Source organism: Gavialis gangeticus, unplaced genomic scaffold, assembly GCF_001723915.1.
Source record: "Gavialis gangeticus isolate Ggan-Ray unplaced genomic scaffold, GavGan_comp1, whole genome shotgun sequence".
NCBI classification, from domain to species: Eukaryota; Metazoa; Chordata; order Crocodylia; family Gavialidae; genus Gavialis; species Gavialis gangeticus.
In genome coordinates this window covers 71,149,100-71,164,004 of record NW_017729022.1, presented here as the reverse complement: position 1 = coordinate 71,164,004, position 14,905 = coordinate 71,149,100, and the positions used below count along the sequence as shown (strand labels likewise).

At 45.5% G+C, this 14,905-nt stretch overlaps 1 protein-coding gene across 3 annotated transcripts in view; it reads right to left on the bottom strand.

Moving 5' to 3' along the window:
- Positions 1-14,905, bottom strand: part of LOC109296122 — a 215,534-nt gene that overhangs the window by 196,300 nt on the left and 4,329 nt on the right. For all 3 annotated transcript variants that reach the window (XM_019515354.1, XM_019515355.1, XM_019515357.1), the window contains exon 2: positions 1,311-1,379. In XM_019515354.1, the coding sequence (XP_019370899.1) occupies positions 1,311-1,379 (69 nt within the window). The remainder of the gene's footprint in view (positions 1-1,310; positions 1,380-14,905) is intronic.

The window sequence follows — 14,905 nt, the reverse complement described above, 5'->3', positions numbered from 1 at the left end:
CCCCAGCCACACCTGAGCCCAGCCCCAGCTGGCACCACTGCCGCGGCTTGCCCCAGCCCAGTGCCAGCACCGGGCCAGGGCCATCCTGGCACTGCCGATGGCCCCAGCCCCAGGCCCAGCCACATGCTGCTGGCGGGCCCGGGCCCAGCCCCAGCCCCAGCCCCAGCCCCAGCCCCAGCCCCAGCCCCAGGTAAGGCCATGCCAGCCACCTCTAGCCATGTCTCTACCCCTGCTGCTGGAGTGGCAAGGGGGGCGGATCCTGACAGGGGCCACTCCACCCTAGCCAGCAAGACCCTATCTGGAGTCTCCCAGGGGGAGAGGGGAGGGAGACGGAATAAAGACCTTCCCTGCACCTTCACCTTATGGGGCCATACCTGAGCAGCATCTGGCACACCTCTGCCCTTGCTCCCCCTAGAGAAGAGAGGGGCAGGGCTAGCCCTGCTCTCTGGAGCAGAAAGAACAGCACAGCACAGCACAGGGCTGAAAAGCATGCTGGGGGACTCTGATTCAACTTAAACCAGGAAGAGGTCTGGGACAAAAGTTTCATAAACCAGTTTGACTCAAATCAGTGAAGTCGGATGCTACGTTCAACCAGGTTTATGTTAAACCCAGTTTCAGCCATTTTAAAACTGGTTTATATACACTGAACTTCTGTTCTGTTACAGATTTAAATCAGCTTCTGATCACTTAAACCAATTTATGTGTAGTTTCTGTCCTTGTGCAAGCAGAGTATTACTGTTGCAAAAATCTTGTTCACTTCGTAAAGACTTAAATGGTCAGCTGGTATTATTAAAGGGTAGGATCTAAAATTATACTTCCTATTAAATATTTTTGTGTTGCCATCCAATAGGCCAAGATAAGTAACAAGCTTTGTTTTCTAACAGATTCCTCATAGACCTAGGTTGGGTTCTGTTGTGTGTTAGTCTAAAACATCCCTCAGCATAGTATCGGACACTTGTCTGCTCATTTGTTTACTAGGATGTTGTTAATGTGGTTGAGTTACCTATCTACATACCCCTGAAATGTGCATTGCTATGGTTTCTGAGACATACTTTGACTGTCTCATTCATTCCATAATTAAATGAAAATGCTGTTTTGTTTCATAGAAAGAGAAGACTACTTCCTGCATAGGTCAAGCAGGGAATATAAAAGGCAGATACCGAGCACCCTTGCAGGTGATCCTGTACAGGGCCCTCTTCAGAGTAAATAACTCTTAAATGTACAATAATCCTGTCTCAGTAAAGAAATTCTGTCATGTAGCACAATACAAAACAGTATTTAAAGAAATAAAGTGGTATGATGGTACTTACATCATGGTGGTAAACTCCTCTGTCCCACAAAGTTACACTAGTCACAAAGCTTGTGTAGTAAGGAACAGCCTGTAATATATTAAAAATCACTATTATTTTAGCAGCATAATCCTATTTTTCCAAGTTAAATACATCATATTTAAGATCAACATCTAAAATTTTAAAAAATACATTAGGTCTAGACAGATGCTCACCTGGTATCGTCTCATAAATTAAATAAATTTAGTTGAACCAGTGGTTTTCAACCTTTTTAGACTCAAGACATGCTTCATCAGACTCAAGACACCCCTCAGAAAATGTAAGGTCTTAGTTTGACTGCAGAAAAATAATAGCACAGTTCTTCTGTTGTAAAGACCAAAACAGATCAGAATGTTTTTAACCCTGTGAATTCCTATTTGAAATCTCTGCGTTTAGCTTATAAATCATGTTTGCACACCTCACAGCACTAACACTGCATGGCAACCCACTGCACACATGAGAGGATCTCTAGGCACCAGTATACTATGGCACCCTGGTTGCAAATCACTGAGTTAGATGCTAGCTTCTGCCTGAGACTTTTTACCTCCCCAAGCCTGGTGCAATGAGAAGCCTTGCAATTTTTCAGGAACACATTGGTCAACATTCTTAACTGGCCAGTGTGGTAAGAAATAAAAAAGGTCTTTATTCCAATATTATTCTTATATCAATCAAGGCAATATAAGGAGTACTACTTCTCTCTCCAGTCTAAACTTTGGGACCCAATGTATCTCGATACTACAGCCCATAACAATGTCAATGTTAAAGACAACAATGATCTGCCTTATGCCTTCAGGTATCAACTCAGAAGTCTATCACTATTCAACATTGCACTGAAGTATGTGATTAACTTTGGGCATGTGTGTAAGTGCTTTGAAGCTTGATCCTATAAAATGCTCATCTGTATGGCCCCAGTCCAAAAGAATACCAAGCATATTTAACTGTAAGCATGTAGATAGCTCACTGAAGTTATTCTGGCTATTCATACACTTAAGTGCTTTGTTGGCATCAAGGAACATGTATAAACATAAACCTAATGCTTTGTTGAATTGGGGTCTTAAACCTAAGGGTAAGATCTTGCCTACTACCAAACTATATTGGCCAACATTACCTAGAAATAGTTGTGACTTCTGCAAACACTCAAGCTAGTTGGATATTTTTCATTATGGATTAAGTGAATTTGACTGTTTCAGAGAACAACTACTTCTACAAATATTTCCAGCATTGCTATTTCACCAAGCAACTTATTTGACAGGAACATTAAAATGAATCAATTACATTTTTCAATATGGCCTGCCATTGTTAGTAAGCAATTGAATTCAGAGTAATAGCTCATGATAATCCTTTTCCCAGGTTTGTCATTTTAAAGTAAGGTAACCCTGTGTCTCTACGCTTAATTAGTAATGATGAGTAATTTATTATTAGCCTTATGCCCTATTCTGAATATAAACCCACAGCATAACTGCTTATCACTATTATTGTTCAATGTAGCTACTCAAAGTTCTCATGAGGTAAAGTAGCAAGTATGCTGACAAGACTCAGTCAATCATGACCATTTTCTTTCCTAAGCCCAAAGAAGACAAGCAGTTTCAGTTCAAGCACCAGTAGGCCCTCCCAACTATGATGTAACCATGGTAGAAGCCACAACAAACAAAGATAAGACAGGTAAGGAAGGAAGGAAGGAAAGAAGGGCTTTGACTTTTTAACTACTGTATTCAGGGGTTTGGGGTACAAATTGTTGGCCCCTCCAGGGTCCAGGTCCAATATACAAAGCAAAGACAAACTACCATCAAACCAAGAGCACCATGCCATTATATTCATAACACCACACCGTGACAGACACCTTCACTCTATTACACGTCATGCCTAACATGCCATTATGAAGTTGGGACACCGGCCACACGGTCCTACAGGCCAAAGCCCTCTATAAACAAATGATTCCTACCCTGCTCTATTCAATCATACATGTGACAACACCTTCAACTTCCCACACAAAGAAAAAAAAAAGCAAAAAGCAGCCTGATGAGGGCCCAGGGCATGGCACAAACTAGGAATCACAGTCTGACACCAAGCCTGCGCAGTCACCCAGACCGTTCATGGCATCAGAGCACGTATTGAAGACACCTGTCCTCCACATAGCACAGTGCTCCCTCAAGGGCCCAGCATGCCTTAAAGGTGGGCACCACCCACTGGAGCACAGCGTGCTCAAACTCCGGCAAAAGGCGCACCCACACCAGGAGGCCGAAAAGCCACAGGGCATCATCTGAGCCGGTCCCGTCAAGCCAGTTGCAGTGGCTCTTGAGGACGGCCATCTTGGCCTGACCCAGTAGAAAGTTGGCCAGGCAGACGAGGCCCCACTTGCCACCCAGCAGAGGTAGAAGCACACATAGGTGGTCTCCAAGAGGCTCCTGGCCAGCTTGCCAGCCACAGCTGGGGTGACTGGCAGCACGGGAACAGTCTCGCTTGGAGCATCCACAGCACGGGGGACCTGGCGTGCCCAGAGATGGGCATCCAGGGTGGCTGCTGCATCTAATGGAAGGGCAGCCCAGATGTCATGCAGGAGACAGCCCACGCTGCAGATGGGGCACATGCCCAGCTGGGTGGTCAGGGCCTCGGGCAAGAGCCAGGCCGACTGAGCGGGGTCAAGGAGATGGCCCAGGCAGAGGACACGTACCTGGATGAAGGTGGCTGTGAGGCTGGTGAGGGCCAGGCTCAGCACAGAGCACCACAGGGCTGCATTGGGCACCAGGGGCTCCCTCAGCAGCTGCAAGAACTGCAGGCACTGGGCGCAGGGCTGGAGGTGGAAGGTGGCCTTCCAGGCTCATACCATGCTGTGGTAGAAGGCCAGAAGCACTGCCCAGTTCAGGAACATGAGGTCCAGCAGAAAGAGCTCCAAGTTGAAGTCAAGGGCTCCCACCCTCTGCAGGAACCAGCATGCCAGTTGTTGTCAGGGTAGGCACTCCTCACCATAGAGGAGTCTCTGAAGGGCTTGCAGGTAGAAGGCAGCCACCTTGCTTACCAGGTCGACCAGACTCGGGCTCCCCTCAGTGACAGGTAGGTAGATGATGGCCCATAGGAGCCAGTGGCACCCATCCCAGAATAAGTCTACCAAAAGGCACTGGAGTCTCTTGAGCAGATCCAGCAGTGGGTTGAGTATAGTGCATCAGTGCCACACGGTCGCTGCCACCAGGTTGTTGGCGATGAGGACATGTCCACGGTAGGAGAGGCTGGTTAGGCACCAGCACCACCATTGCAAGTGAGCCTCCACCTTCTCCTCAAAGCCATCCCAGTTGTATGCCATGCAGGTCAGCAGCCACAGAAACACTCCCAGGACCTGAAGGCCCTTGCGGTGCCAGGTGAGGCCCCCTGACAAAGCCACGGGGGTTGCGCTGCTCCATGCACTGAGCAGCAGGGTATCACTCTTGGCTCAATTGATACAGGCTGAGGAGGCAAGCTCATAGGCTCACTAGCAGTCTGTCAGGGCCCACACATCTTCCTGCGTGTTGAGGAAGGTGGTCACGTTCATCCGCATATGCCTATAGCCAAAGTGGAGAGCCAATGGATGGACCCACGGCTGATGGCAAGGCCACACCACTCAGGCAGCACCACAGCACATGCAGCAGCAGCTTAACAGTCAGGGCATAGACCATGCCTAACAGGGGGTAGCCCTGACAGATGCTCCTGCACACAGGGAATGGGATGCAGAGCATGCCATTCACCTTAAGCAGGCTGGACATGTCTTGGTACAAGACCCAGAGGGCTCCGGTGAAGAGGGGCCAAAATCCAAAGGCCGAGGTGGGGGCCTAGGAGAGGCCAGAAGGTCTTGTGGAACTCGGCAGGTAACCCATCAAGGCCTGGGACTTTGCCGGAAGTGAGGATGGCTGTGGCAACTGCCAGCTCCTCCAGAGACAGTTCCCACTCCAGCTCACTGACTTCCAGGGCACAGAGACATGGCAGACCCTCATGGAGTTCCCGTGTGACCTCGGAGCAGAATGGCTCGGCTGCAAACAGTCACAATAGAAGGCAACACCGTGCTCACGCACTTCACCCAGGGCCATGATTACCCAGCCCTCAGGGGTCTTGAGGTGATCTAAGACTTCGCTCACTGCCTGCCGCCACTCCAGGTCAAAGAAGAAGTGGGTTGGGGCATCAGCTTCTGCCAGCTCTTGGTAGTGGGTGTGGATCCTCACTCCATGGGCTGCACTCTCTGCCAAGTCACGCAGGCATTTCCTGTGGAACTGGAGGCTCTCATGCAGCACCATTTACTGCCAGTGGCCAGCAAGGTGGCCTTGAGCTCTACCACATGTTCCTCCAGCTCTCAAATATGGCGGTGCAGTTTATTCATTGCCAGCTGGGTGTATTTCTGGCAAGAGGCCCAGATCTGTACTTTGCCCATGTCCCACCATAGCTTCCAGGAGGAGTAGGTCAGTCTTGAGGCCTCCCAGCCCCACCAAAAGTGGGCAAAGCAGTCCTGGAAGTAGGAGTCTTGGAGCAGGCTGATGCTGAAGTACCAATAAGGTGCCTGCACACAGTCTCAGCTGCTCAGGCTCAGTTCACAGCAGGCCAGGCTATGATCTGACAGGCCTGAGGGAACAATGTGGCCGCTGCATAGGAGTGGCAGATGGTGCTTGGTGACAGAAAGGTGGTCAAGGTGGGCCAAGGTAAGACCACCAGAGCTCTTCCTGGCCCAGATGTACTGGCACACATCGGGATGGAAGGCTCTCCAGACATCAACAAGGTCCATGGTCTCCAGGGCAGACTGCAGTTTGTGGGCTGACAGCAGGTGAGGTTCAAGCCTCGTGCAGTCAAGCAAGGCATCAATGGTGCAGTTTAAGTCCCTGCCTGTGAGGAGCTGGTCATCATCCTCACTAGGGTCAGGCAGGAGGGTGGCCAAGGTCTTGAAAAAAATGGCCCTCTCCTGGCCATCAGTGGCTGTGTAGACATTGATGAGTAACAGGTGGTGTTGTGCTAGGGTGATGCACAGTCAGCAGGTAGCCAGGGATGACCTCCTGCTCCACCACCATGTCAAGCTGCAGCTGTGGTGATAGGAGAGTCATGACCCTGGTGCTGAGGTTGGTGCCATGGCTCAGGAACAAGTGGCCTCACCAGGCAGCATGCCAGACCACCTGGTTGAGTCCATCAGAATGCGTTTCCTGGAGGAAGGCAATGGCCAGCCACTTCTGGTGCAGGAGTTCCAGGATGGCCTCCCATTTCACCGGATCTCAACAGCCATTGATGTTAAAAGTGCCAATGGTCATGGCTGCCATGGGTGTGAGTATGGGAGTGGAAGAGAGAGCTAAGGTGTAGGTGGAGGAGTGAGCACCCAAGAGCAGAGCAAGATAGCAGAGACAGGTTGGGAAAGGCCTATCATGCCCTACTCTACTCCAGGGACCCTCCCAGGCCCCATTCGTCTCTCACCCACTGTGCGAGCTTCTCCAGATGGTAAGCCATCTGTGAGTTGCCTAGATCTTGCTGCATAAGTTTGGCCGCAGCCCTGGCAGCCTTGACAAAAAGCCTAGGGTCTGTGCACCGCTGGGTGATGTGCCCTGCTACATTCTTCTGTCCTTTAGACCACTAGAGAAAGGCAAGAAAACCCCCATAGTTGGGGGTGACCCAGCTGGGGTCCACCAATGTGGGATGGACATTTCCAACAGAAGAACAGTGAGGCCACACCCCAGGTGGGAGCTCACGCAAAAACGTGGTGTCTGTGCCCTCAATGTCCAATCACAACAGCCTCTTCTCATCGTCCAGGTTGAGGACTGGCTTCAGGACAGCAATCTCTGTCTTCTTGACAGGGGGAGAGGTTAGTGACCCCTGCTGTCACCTCTCTCACCACCGAGTCATCCCTGGCCATGACCATGTGCAACGGGGTCACCAGTGGGCCAGTTGGAGTGGGATCAGGTTCTCCAGTGAGGGCCTCCCCAGTGGCAGCTGAGGAGGGCCCCGGCAAGGATGAGGTGTCCTGAGAGGCCCCCTTCATCTTCCCCTCCTTGTTCTTCTTCTTTGGAAGAGTGGCAGGCACCCTCCCCCCTTCATAGGGGATGGGATGCACCACTCCCAGCTCCTCCTCCCCCCCGCCCCCCCAGGGCCAGCCACCTTAGACAAGACTGCAGTGGAGGGAAGCTGGGAGGAGGCCTAAGCTCCATTGTCTGTCAGGGCCCTGGTGCCACAGTCACCAGCCACCCCAGCTGCCTTGGCCAGGGTGGTCAGGGGGCAAGTGGAGGCATCAGCACCACCACCTGGTGGGGCCTCTGCACCAGGAAGCATGGGCCCGGTAGGTAGGACAGACAGGGGAGAGGGCTGGGTAGTAGTCCCAGCCTCTCTGCTGGAGAGCTCTCTCACTCCAGAGACCCCAGCCCCATCAGATGGAACAGAGGTGAAAGGAAGTCAGGAAGAGATCCCGGCCTCACTGGGCAGGGCCTGTGCCCCAGAAGTGGGCACCATCCTTCGGTACCGCTGCAGTCACCAATGTTCTGACCATTTTCCCCAGCAGGCACTGGGCTGCTAGGTGGGAAAAACTACCTCGCTAGAAACACATGGTCTCTCCCAAGGAAAAATAAATCACAAACCTCCACCCATTGAGCATGAGGTTCAAGGAGTGAGGCAGAGAATGGGGGCCCTCCCTGAGGAGCATGAAGACCTGCCTTCAAAAGGACAGGACATGCTTCAGCTTTGGGTCCTTGCTTCCGATCATTAGTCAGCGAAAGCACTTGTAGGAACCCCATAGGGCTTGAGTCCCTTGGCCAGCTCCCAACTGGACAGGTGTGGGGGCACACTGGAAATCACCACCGTCACCACCTAGGTGTCTAGGGGCATGACAAGATAGGGTATGCCTGAGATGTCCAGGCCCTCCGTGCACACCGTTGACCAGGGTTGGAGCACTCAGGTAAATCACTGAGACCATGTTAAGACAGGCCACCTAACATGCATTATACCATCCCAGGAGGTTAGCTAGGCCTGCACAGGCCTTGACCCTCGAGGAGGGAGCAGTATGGACCCTCAAGCCATGGTTAAAGGGGAGGTTTTGAGAGGCATCCCCATGCCAGCTGCCGGGTGTAGGAGAGGCCATTCCTGCTAGGACAGGCTTAATGCCAAAAGCTAAAAGTAACTAAGGGAATGAAAAAAAAATGTATATATAAACTAGAGAGATACATGTCTGGGAATGTGGCCATAAAAAGCAAAAAGGGAGCAGGGTGAGCGCCCAGAGGGGAGAAAGGAAGAGTGAGAAAGAGAAAGAGAGGGAAATGTGTGAGGGTTAGGGGGGGGAAAAAAGAAATGAAAAAGAAAAAGAGAAAAGCAGGGGGGATAAGAGCACCCCTCACAAAGCAGAAGATAAAATAAGGTAACTCTCCATGGCAGAGAATCAAAAGAGAGAGAGAAAGAGAAACAATAAGACAGAAGCTGCAAAGTAGACAAATGCAACCTGCAAGGAAACCAGAAGTAGAAGGTGGGGGAGACAAAGAACAGAGAAAAAGAAGAAAAAACACTGTGAAAATGCAAGAAAAAAAATCAGAAAGGGAGATAAACAGGAGCAAGAGACCTTTAGACAGGTGGGAGTCAGAAAAGAAAAGAGCTGGGAAGCAAGGAGTCTTACACTGAGGATCACCCCACGCAGCTCCAAGCAAGCCTGGTCTGAGGCATCCAAAGTGGAAGGAAGAAAGGAAGGAAAAATATGATATATAGTTTTAACTTTTACTAGCATGCAACTTTCCAAATTTGCCAAGTCTTTTTGCAGACAGAAGCTTACTTGTGCTTCAAAGCAAAGCACAAAATACTATTCAGTGGATGTGTCTGCTTCGCACTGGAGTTTATTGTTCCCAGGCTCAGTGTTTATACATGTACCTGGGACCACAGCACATTGAACCAGGCTGGCAAGGGGCCCCAAGGGTCAGCCTGCCAGTCCAGGGCTGTTCCGACCTGGCTCAATGTGCTGCAGAGGAGTTGGCTGGGACACGAGGGTGCTTCAGTGTGGGGCTAGCTAGCAGGCAGCATCTACATGTGCGTTGCAGCGGAGTAAATAATTCCACCATAGGATAGTGCTTGTATCTGGCAATACTAGCCTGCAGTGGAGTTAATTAGTTTGCTCTGGCCTAATAACGCCACTTGTGTAGACTGATGACGCTTTACTGTAGAGCTAATTAGGCAGCTCCACAGTAAGTATGTCATGTATATTCGCCCAGCGCTGCTTACATTTAAAGTGTCTGGGGAAGCTGCTGTGTGAAATAAGAGAAAAGAGAATTATCTGATGAAAAAGTGCAAACTGCATTTTTAAACATCCTAACAACAATTGCTAATGTTGTTGTTTGATCAACATGAGACACATTTAAAAAAAACCATTAAGACAGTTAGGAGCCAAAGTTTCATTTTCAGAAGTGACTTTTTGTCACTAAAATATCTACATCCCATTGGCTTGGCTAAGTCACTTTTATTTATTCTATTTATTTATTTATTAAGGATTCTGGCTAATTGGCATGCTTCCAAGGATGACATAACACACATACACCCATAATATAAATAAGTTTGAACAAAGTAACTGAACTACAAGTATTATACTAAAAACAGAGCCCACCAACATCTAAACATTATTAATATAAATATGGTAGTAAATCAAGACATGAATCTATAATATTGTTGTACATAGATCCACAATTGAAACAATAAAATCAAGTCTAATGTTAAAATGTATCACTCATATCAGCAATAAAGGATATTTAACTCTAATCGCCTCAGCCTTGCGAGCAAAAATTGCGAGACAGTTTATTACATTTGGATCTGTTTATTGTAAAAGCCAGATTAATTTCTCTCTGTTTGAGAAGTGTATCAGTTTCTGCAAGTACAGTAATAAATAGGTTCTCCTTATGTCATTATATGAAGAACATTCTAATACATAGTGGATAGTATCTTGCACAGCTCCTAGACAGACTGGGCAACGTCTTTTAGTCCTTGGAATGGAAAAATCAATGTCCAGCCAGAACAGCTGTGGGCATCTGTTCTGTCCTACATCTAGTTAAAGAGGATTGCCATTTATTAGTGAGATCCAGCTGATCTTTCTCACTCCCAATCTAATTTCCAAAGAATATATAAAGGGGCAATGCAAGTAGCCCTAGCCACTGCAAAATTATTCTGCCTGGCAATATCTCATATCCTCTGGAAAACCTGAACCTTTTCTATGGGGGAGAAAGATCTTTCTTTATCTTTGAGATAGTATCCCATCCCAGAAAGTGTAAAAGTACAGGGAAAGAAAAGCTAACCAGGGTGATTGGAGAGGAGGGAGATTATTAATATCTTCTATGTAGCATAATTTAAGCAAATGAGATAGTAAAAGGTGCAGGATTTTAAACCAAAATCCTGCCATTCTAATAATAATATTAGTTAAAACAGAATCCGTTCCCATCTCTAAGCTCAGAAAAGATGCAAGAATCGAGGGAGGAAGAGTCAGAAGAGCCCTAAGAAACTTGTTCTGAGGTATTTCTACATCATTGCTACCCCCTACTTCAGTGCCATATACGATCTGAGAGGTAACTTTAGTTTTGTATGCTGACATAGGAGCTTGGACTGATCATCCTGCTGTGATTTCATAAAATTTCTTCATAGCCACAGCCGACTGGGCTGCCTTAGTTTTCACTGACTGAATATGATGTTTCCATGATGGAGAAGCTGTGACTAAGACACCCAAATATTTATAGGTTATGACAACTTCAAGTTTGGTTCCCTTCATATTCCATGGATATTTCATCACATGGCTTCCCCAATACATTATTTTAGATTTATCATAATTTATCTTTAAGTTATTTTGGCCACAAAGATGCTCAAAAGTTGTAATTGCTCTCTGTAATCCAATAGGAGTTCTTGATAGTATAACAGTGTCATCTGCATACATTAAAATAGAAATCAGGGTTGCTAATAATTTTGGGGGGTGAAAATGCACATCCTGCATATTTCCAATAATATCATTCATGTAAAAAATAAATAACAAAGGGGACAAAATATATCCTTCTCTAACCCCTTTTTGTATGTGATTTTTTTAATGTAAGTTCACCCTTCAAGCCCCACCTAACTTGGACCCACATATCTTTATATTTTATCAACAAATGCAAAAGAGAAGGGTCAATCCCATAATTTATCAATTATTCCCCCAAAGTTTCTCCCAAAGTTTAATTCTATCTATACTATCAAAAACACTTGACAAATCTACAAATGCAATATACAATGCTGATTTGCGTATACTTATGTCTCAAAAATTGAAAAATAAATGTGTTATCAATAGTGATATATCCATCCCTAAATCTGGTCTGATATTCATGTAATATGTTTTCCCCTTTTACCCATGCTATGAGATGATATAACAAATGGCACCCAAAAATTTTAGCTGAAAGGGTGATGAGATTCTGGCTTATCTTTCAAACCTGTCTTGAAAATCAGTACAATAATACTCCCTTTCCAGGAATCTGGGATTTGGCCCAATTCAATTATAGAGTTATACCATTTTTTCAAGATCAGAGTCCACCATTTGATGTTATCAATGTAAACTTCCACCGGTATTGTATCTGGGCCTGGGGCTTTATTCTTCCATTGTGCTTTGAGGAGATGTGCTATTTGATCCTTTGTTACCCGATCCTTAATTGTATCAGTGTGGGGGGTTATTACCCCCTCAGATTACTATTTATTTGTTCCATAGAGGAAGTAAACCTATTGGAAAAATATTGTGCCCAACTGTCTGTGTTCATATTATTTTCAATGTTATAATTAAAATTAGCTGTTCCCTTTGATACAAGCAGCCAGAAGGTTTTACTGCCATGACACTTTTGAAAATGGGAATTTAGCTCCCATAACTGTTTTAGAAAATGTTACTACAAGTCTTTATTCCTGAAGGACAACAAGGGAGACAATTTAAACTGGGGTGGGATGCAGCTACCCCTTCAGTGCCAACACTATTCCTGCGCTACAGTTCTTGAGACAGAAAGTCAAGATGCACTGTGTAACAGCAAAGGACTTAGCTAGGCAGAATGTAATCTGATCACGGCAGATTCTTCTCTCTGTGCTGGTGAGGAGTATGATGGAGCCTTTAAAAGACCAAAAGGATCAAGACTTCAATTCCGTATCTAGTCCGAGGCAGGTCTTTCCCACAGCATACACTTTGGAAGGTTTCCTGGTCTTCACATGCATTCAATGGAGAGCTGCATTTGCAGTATTTCAAACTACATTAGAGTAGACCGCCTACAAGAAACAATTCATAAAATGCCTGATTTCAATGATGTACATGCTGCAGCATCTGAAGTTAGGCAAATACTGAAACAGATGCACATTTTCCCAAAAACTGCTTTGAAAATTCATATGGGCAGATGGTTATTAGTGGGCTGATTAAGTTGATGCCACCTGAGAATACATATTGCACTGTCCTCCTACACATATGCATACTTACAATGTTAACTAGAAATATAGTTATGTAACCTAGTGCTGTTTTGCAAAGATTTAGCTAATGTGCAGCTAATCATTTTATTTGTGTTCAGTTTATATTTGACTTTGGTCCTCAGCAATTAAAATGTTGTTATATGTTCATAGATGTATGTATAAATACAGATACAGATTTAATCATGTGGACTGCTGTCCTACGCATCAAAAACATGCATCTGCATCAACAGGAGGATATAACACCTCAAAGAGTGTAAGTTGCCTACCCAAATTTGTTCTGTGTACATTGCTAAAATAAACCACCACTAAACAAATGAAACCACACATAACTAGTCCCCTTTCTGTGTTAAGCATAAATTGATAGATAAATTATCTGATACAAATAGAGGTTTCATTTCCTTATTACTGTGAAAAATTCCATCTAAGGGCAAAGCACCTGCAGTGTGGAAGCAGCGATAATTGTTTTATTTTACAAAGGTTCCATCTAATAATGGTTTAGTTGGACTACGATACAGGTAAGATTTCTTTGTAAATTAAACTAGTATTGTAATCAACAAGAAAAAAAAACACATACTTGAAAGTACCAAGTAACTCAGATATTCATTACTAGCCATTAACCTGATTTTCTAATGAATATGACATTAGGCATTCATTAACAATCATTTGTGTTTATGTGGAACCGTGGCTGTATAATGAACATTGATAAATGAATGGAAGTGAAATGAGGGAATTTTGGACACTTACAAAGCAATTAACTTGTTTGGACTTAATTATATATTGAAAGCTAAATCAAGTACATTTGGAAAGCCACAAGGATATAGCCACAGTCTAACGGTCCAAAGATACAAAAGAAAAGACAAGAAAAGAAAAGCTTTATTTCTTTTAAAATACCTTATAAGAAAGAGGCAGACATAAGTATGGTATTAATGACAAACAGAGTCCATTTCTAGCAAAAGAAATAGGATTGCAGCCTGCATGCTAATAAAGAACAAAGTTAATGAAAAGCGAAACAACTTAGCCAATAAAAAAACCCCTGTAGTTAACAATGAATTGCAAACAGGTGGTGTACTAGAGGGTTAATATTTTTGTTTCTTAAAGAAAGGCTAGCACAAGTGCTCATGTACTTGAACATACGCTAATAAATGAAGCCACCTAGCAAACTAGATGTGAGAAATGAGTGAATATTGAAGCTTGTTTTACAGTTATCAGAGCGAATTCCCTCTAATGAGTTGGTAACATGATCTCCAGTCAGTTCTTGACCACATCATTTCTGCTCACTGTGTCCCCAATTCTGCAAAGAGATGCAGTAATATGAACTCCTGCACCTGCAGGGAGGCCCATTAACTTCAATGGAACGCTGTACAGACTCAGTGCATTTGTTTGCAGGATCAGTACCTATATTTCGACCATTAACAGTCAGTAATTAGGGGAGGCAAGTGGACCACTACTAGCAAATAATATGACAAGTTTGATTCAGTGGCTACAAGTTTTCTTGGGCGTATATATTCACTTTCTTTCCCTTTGTCCTTACCCTCTTCCCTTCGTCATGTCCCACTTGCACGTGATGATCCACTCTTGATGTCAAGATCCTTGACAGTGTATGACCACTGAAGCCCTTCACTATTCTGATTGACCACTGGTTCCAGTCCATACGGGCTATTGGAGACATGGCTCTTCTGCCCAGTGTAAGGCAGGGCCATCACCAGGGTGTGTCTCTTTGCTACCATTGCTGATGTAGTTTGCCAGCATCACAGAATGGCCCTTGAACCCACCAGACAAGATCATGCAGCCTCTGTCTCTTTTCCTTTGGTAGGATCCAAACTGCTCCTCAGTTACATGGTCACTCTCTGACTTCTAACCCACCCACATTGTGCCAGTACCAGTAATCTGACTGCTTCAAATACCCACCCATGCATTTAACAGATAGGAAAGGATTCTCGTTGTCGTGCCATTAGGCCATTAAGTTTCTCTGCTTAAAGATGCACACAAAAAGTGACCAAGAATTTAGATCAAAAGATGTTTCAACATTTACTCGTAAAACATATCCACTAAACAAGATGCACAAAACAGAGCTCCTTCAAAATAAGATTGTTTTTCAGCTCAGATCAAATGTTTTGCTTTTGAGACTTAATAACAACCTTTGCCAAGGATGTGCACGATTTAAACAG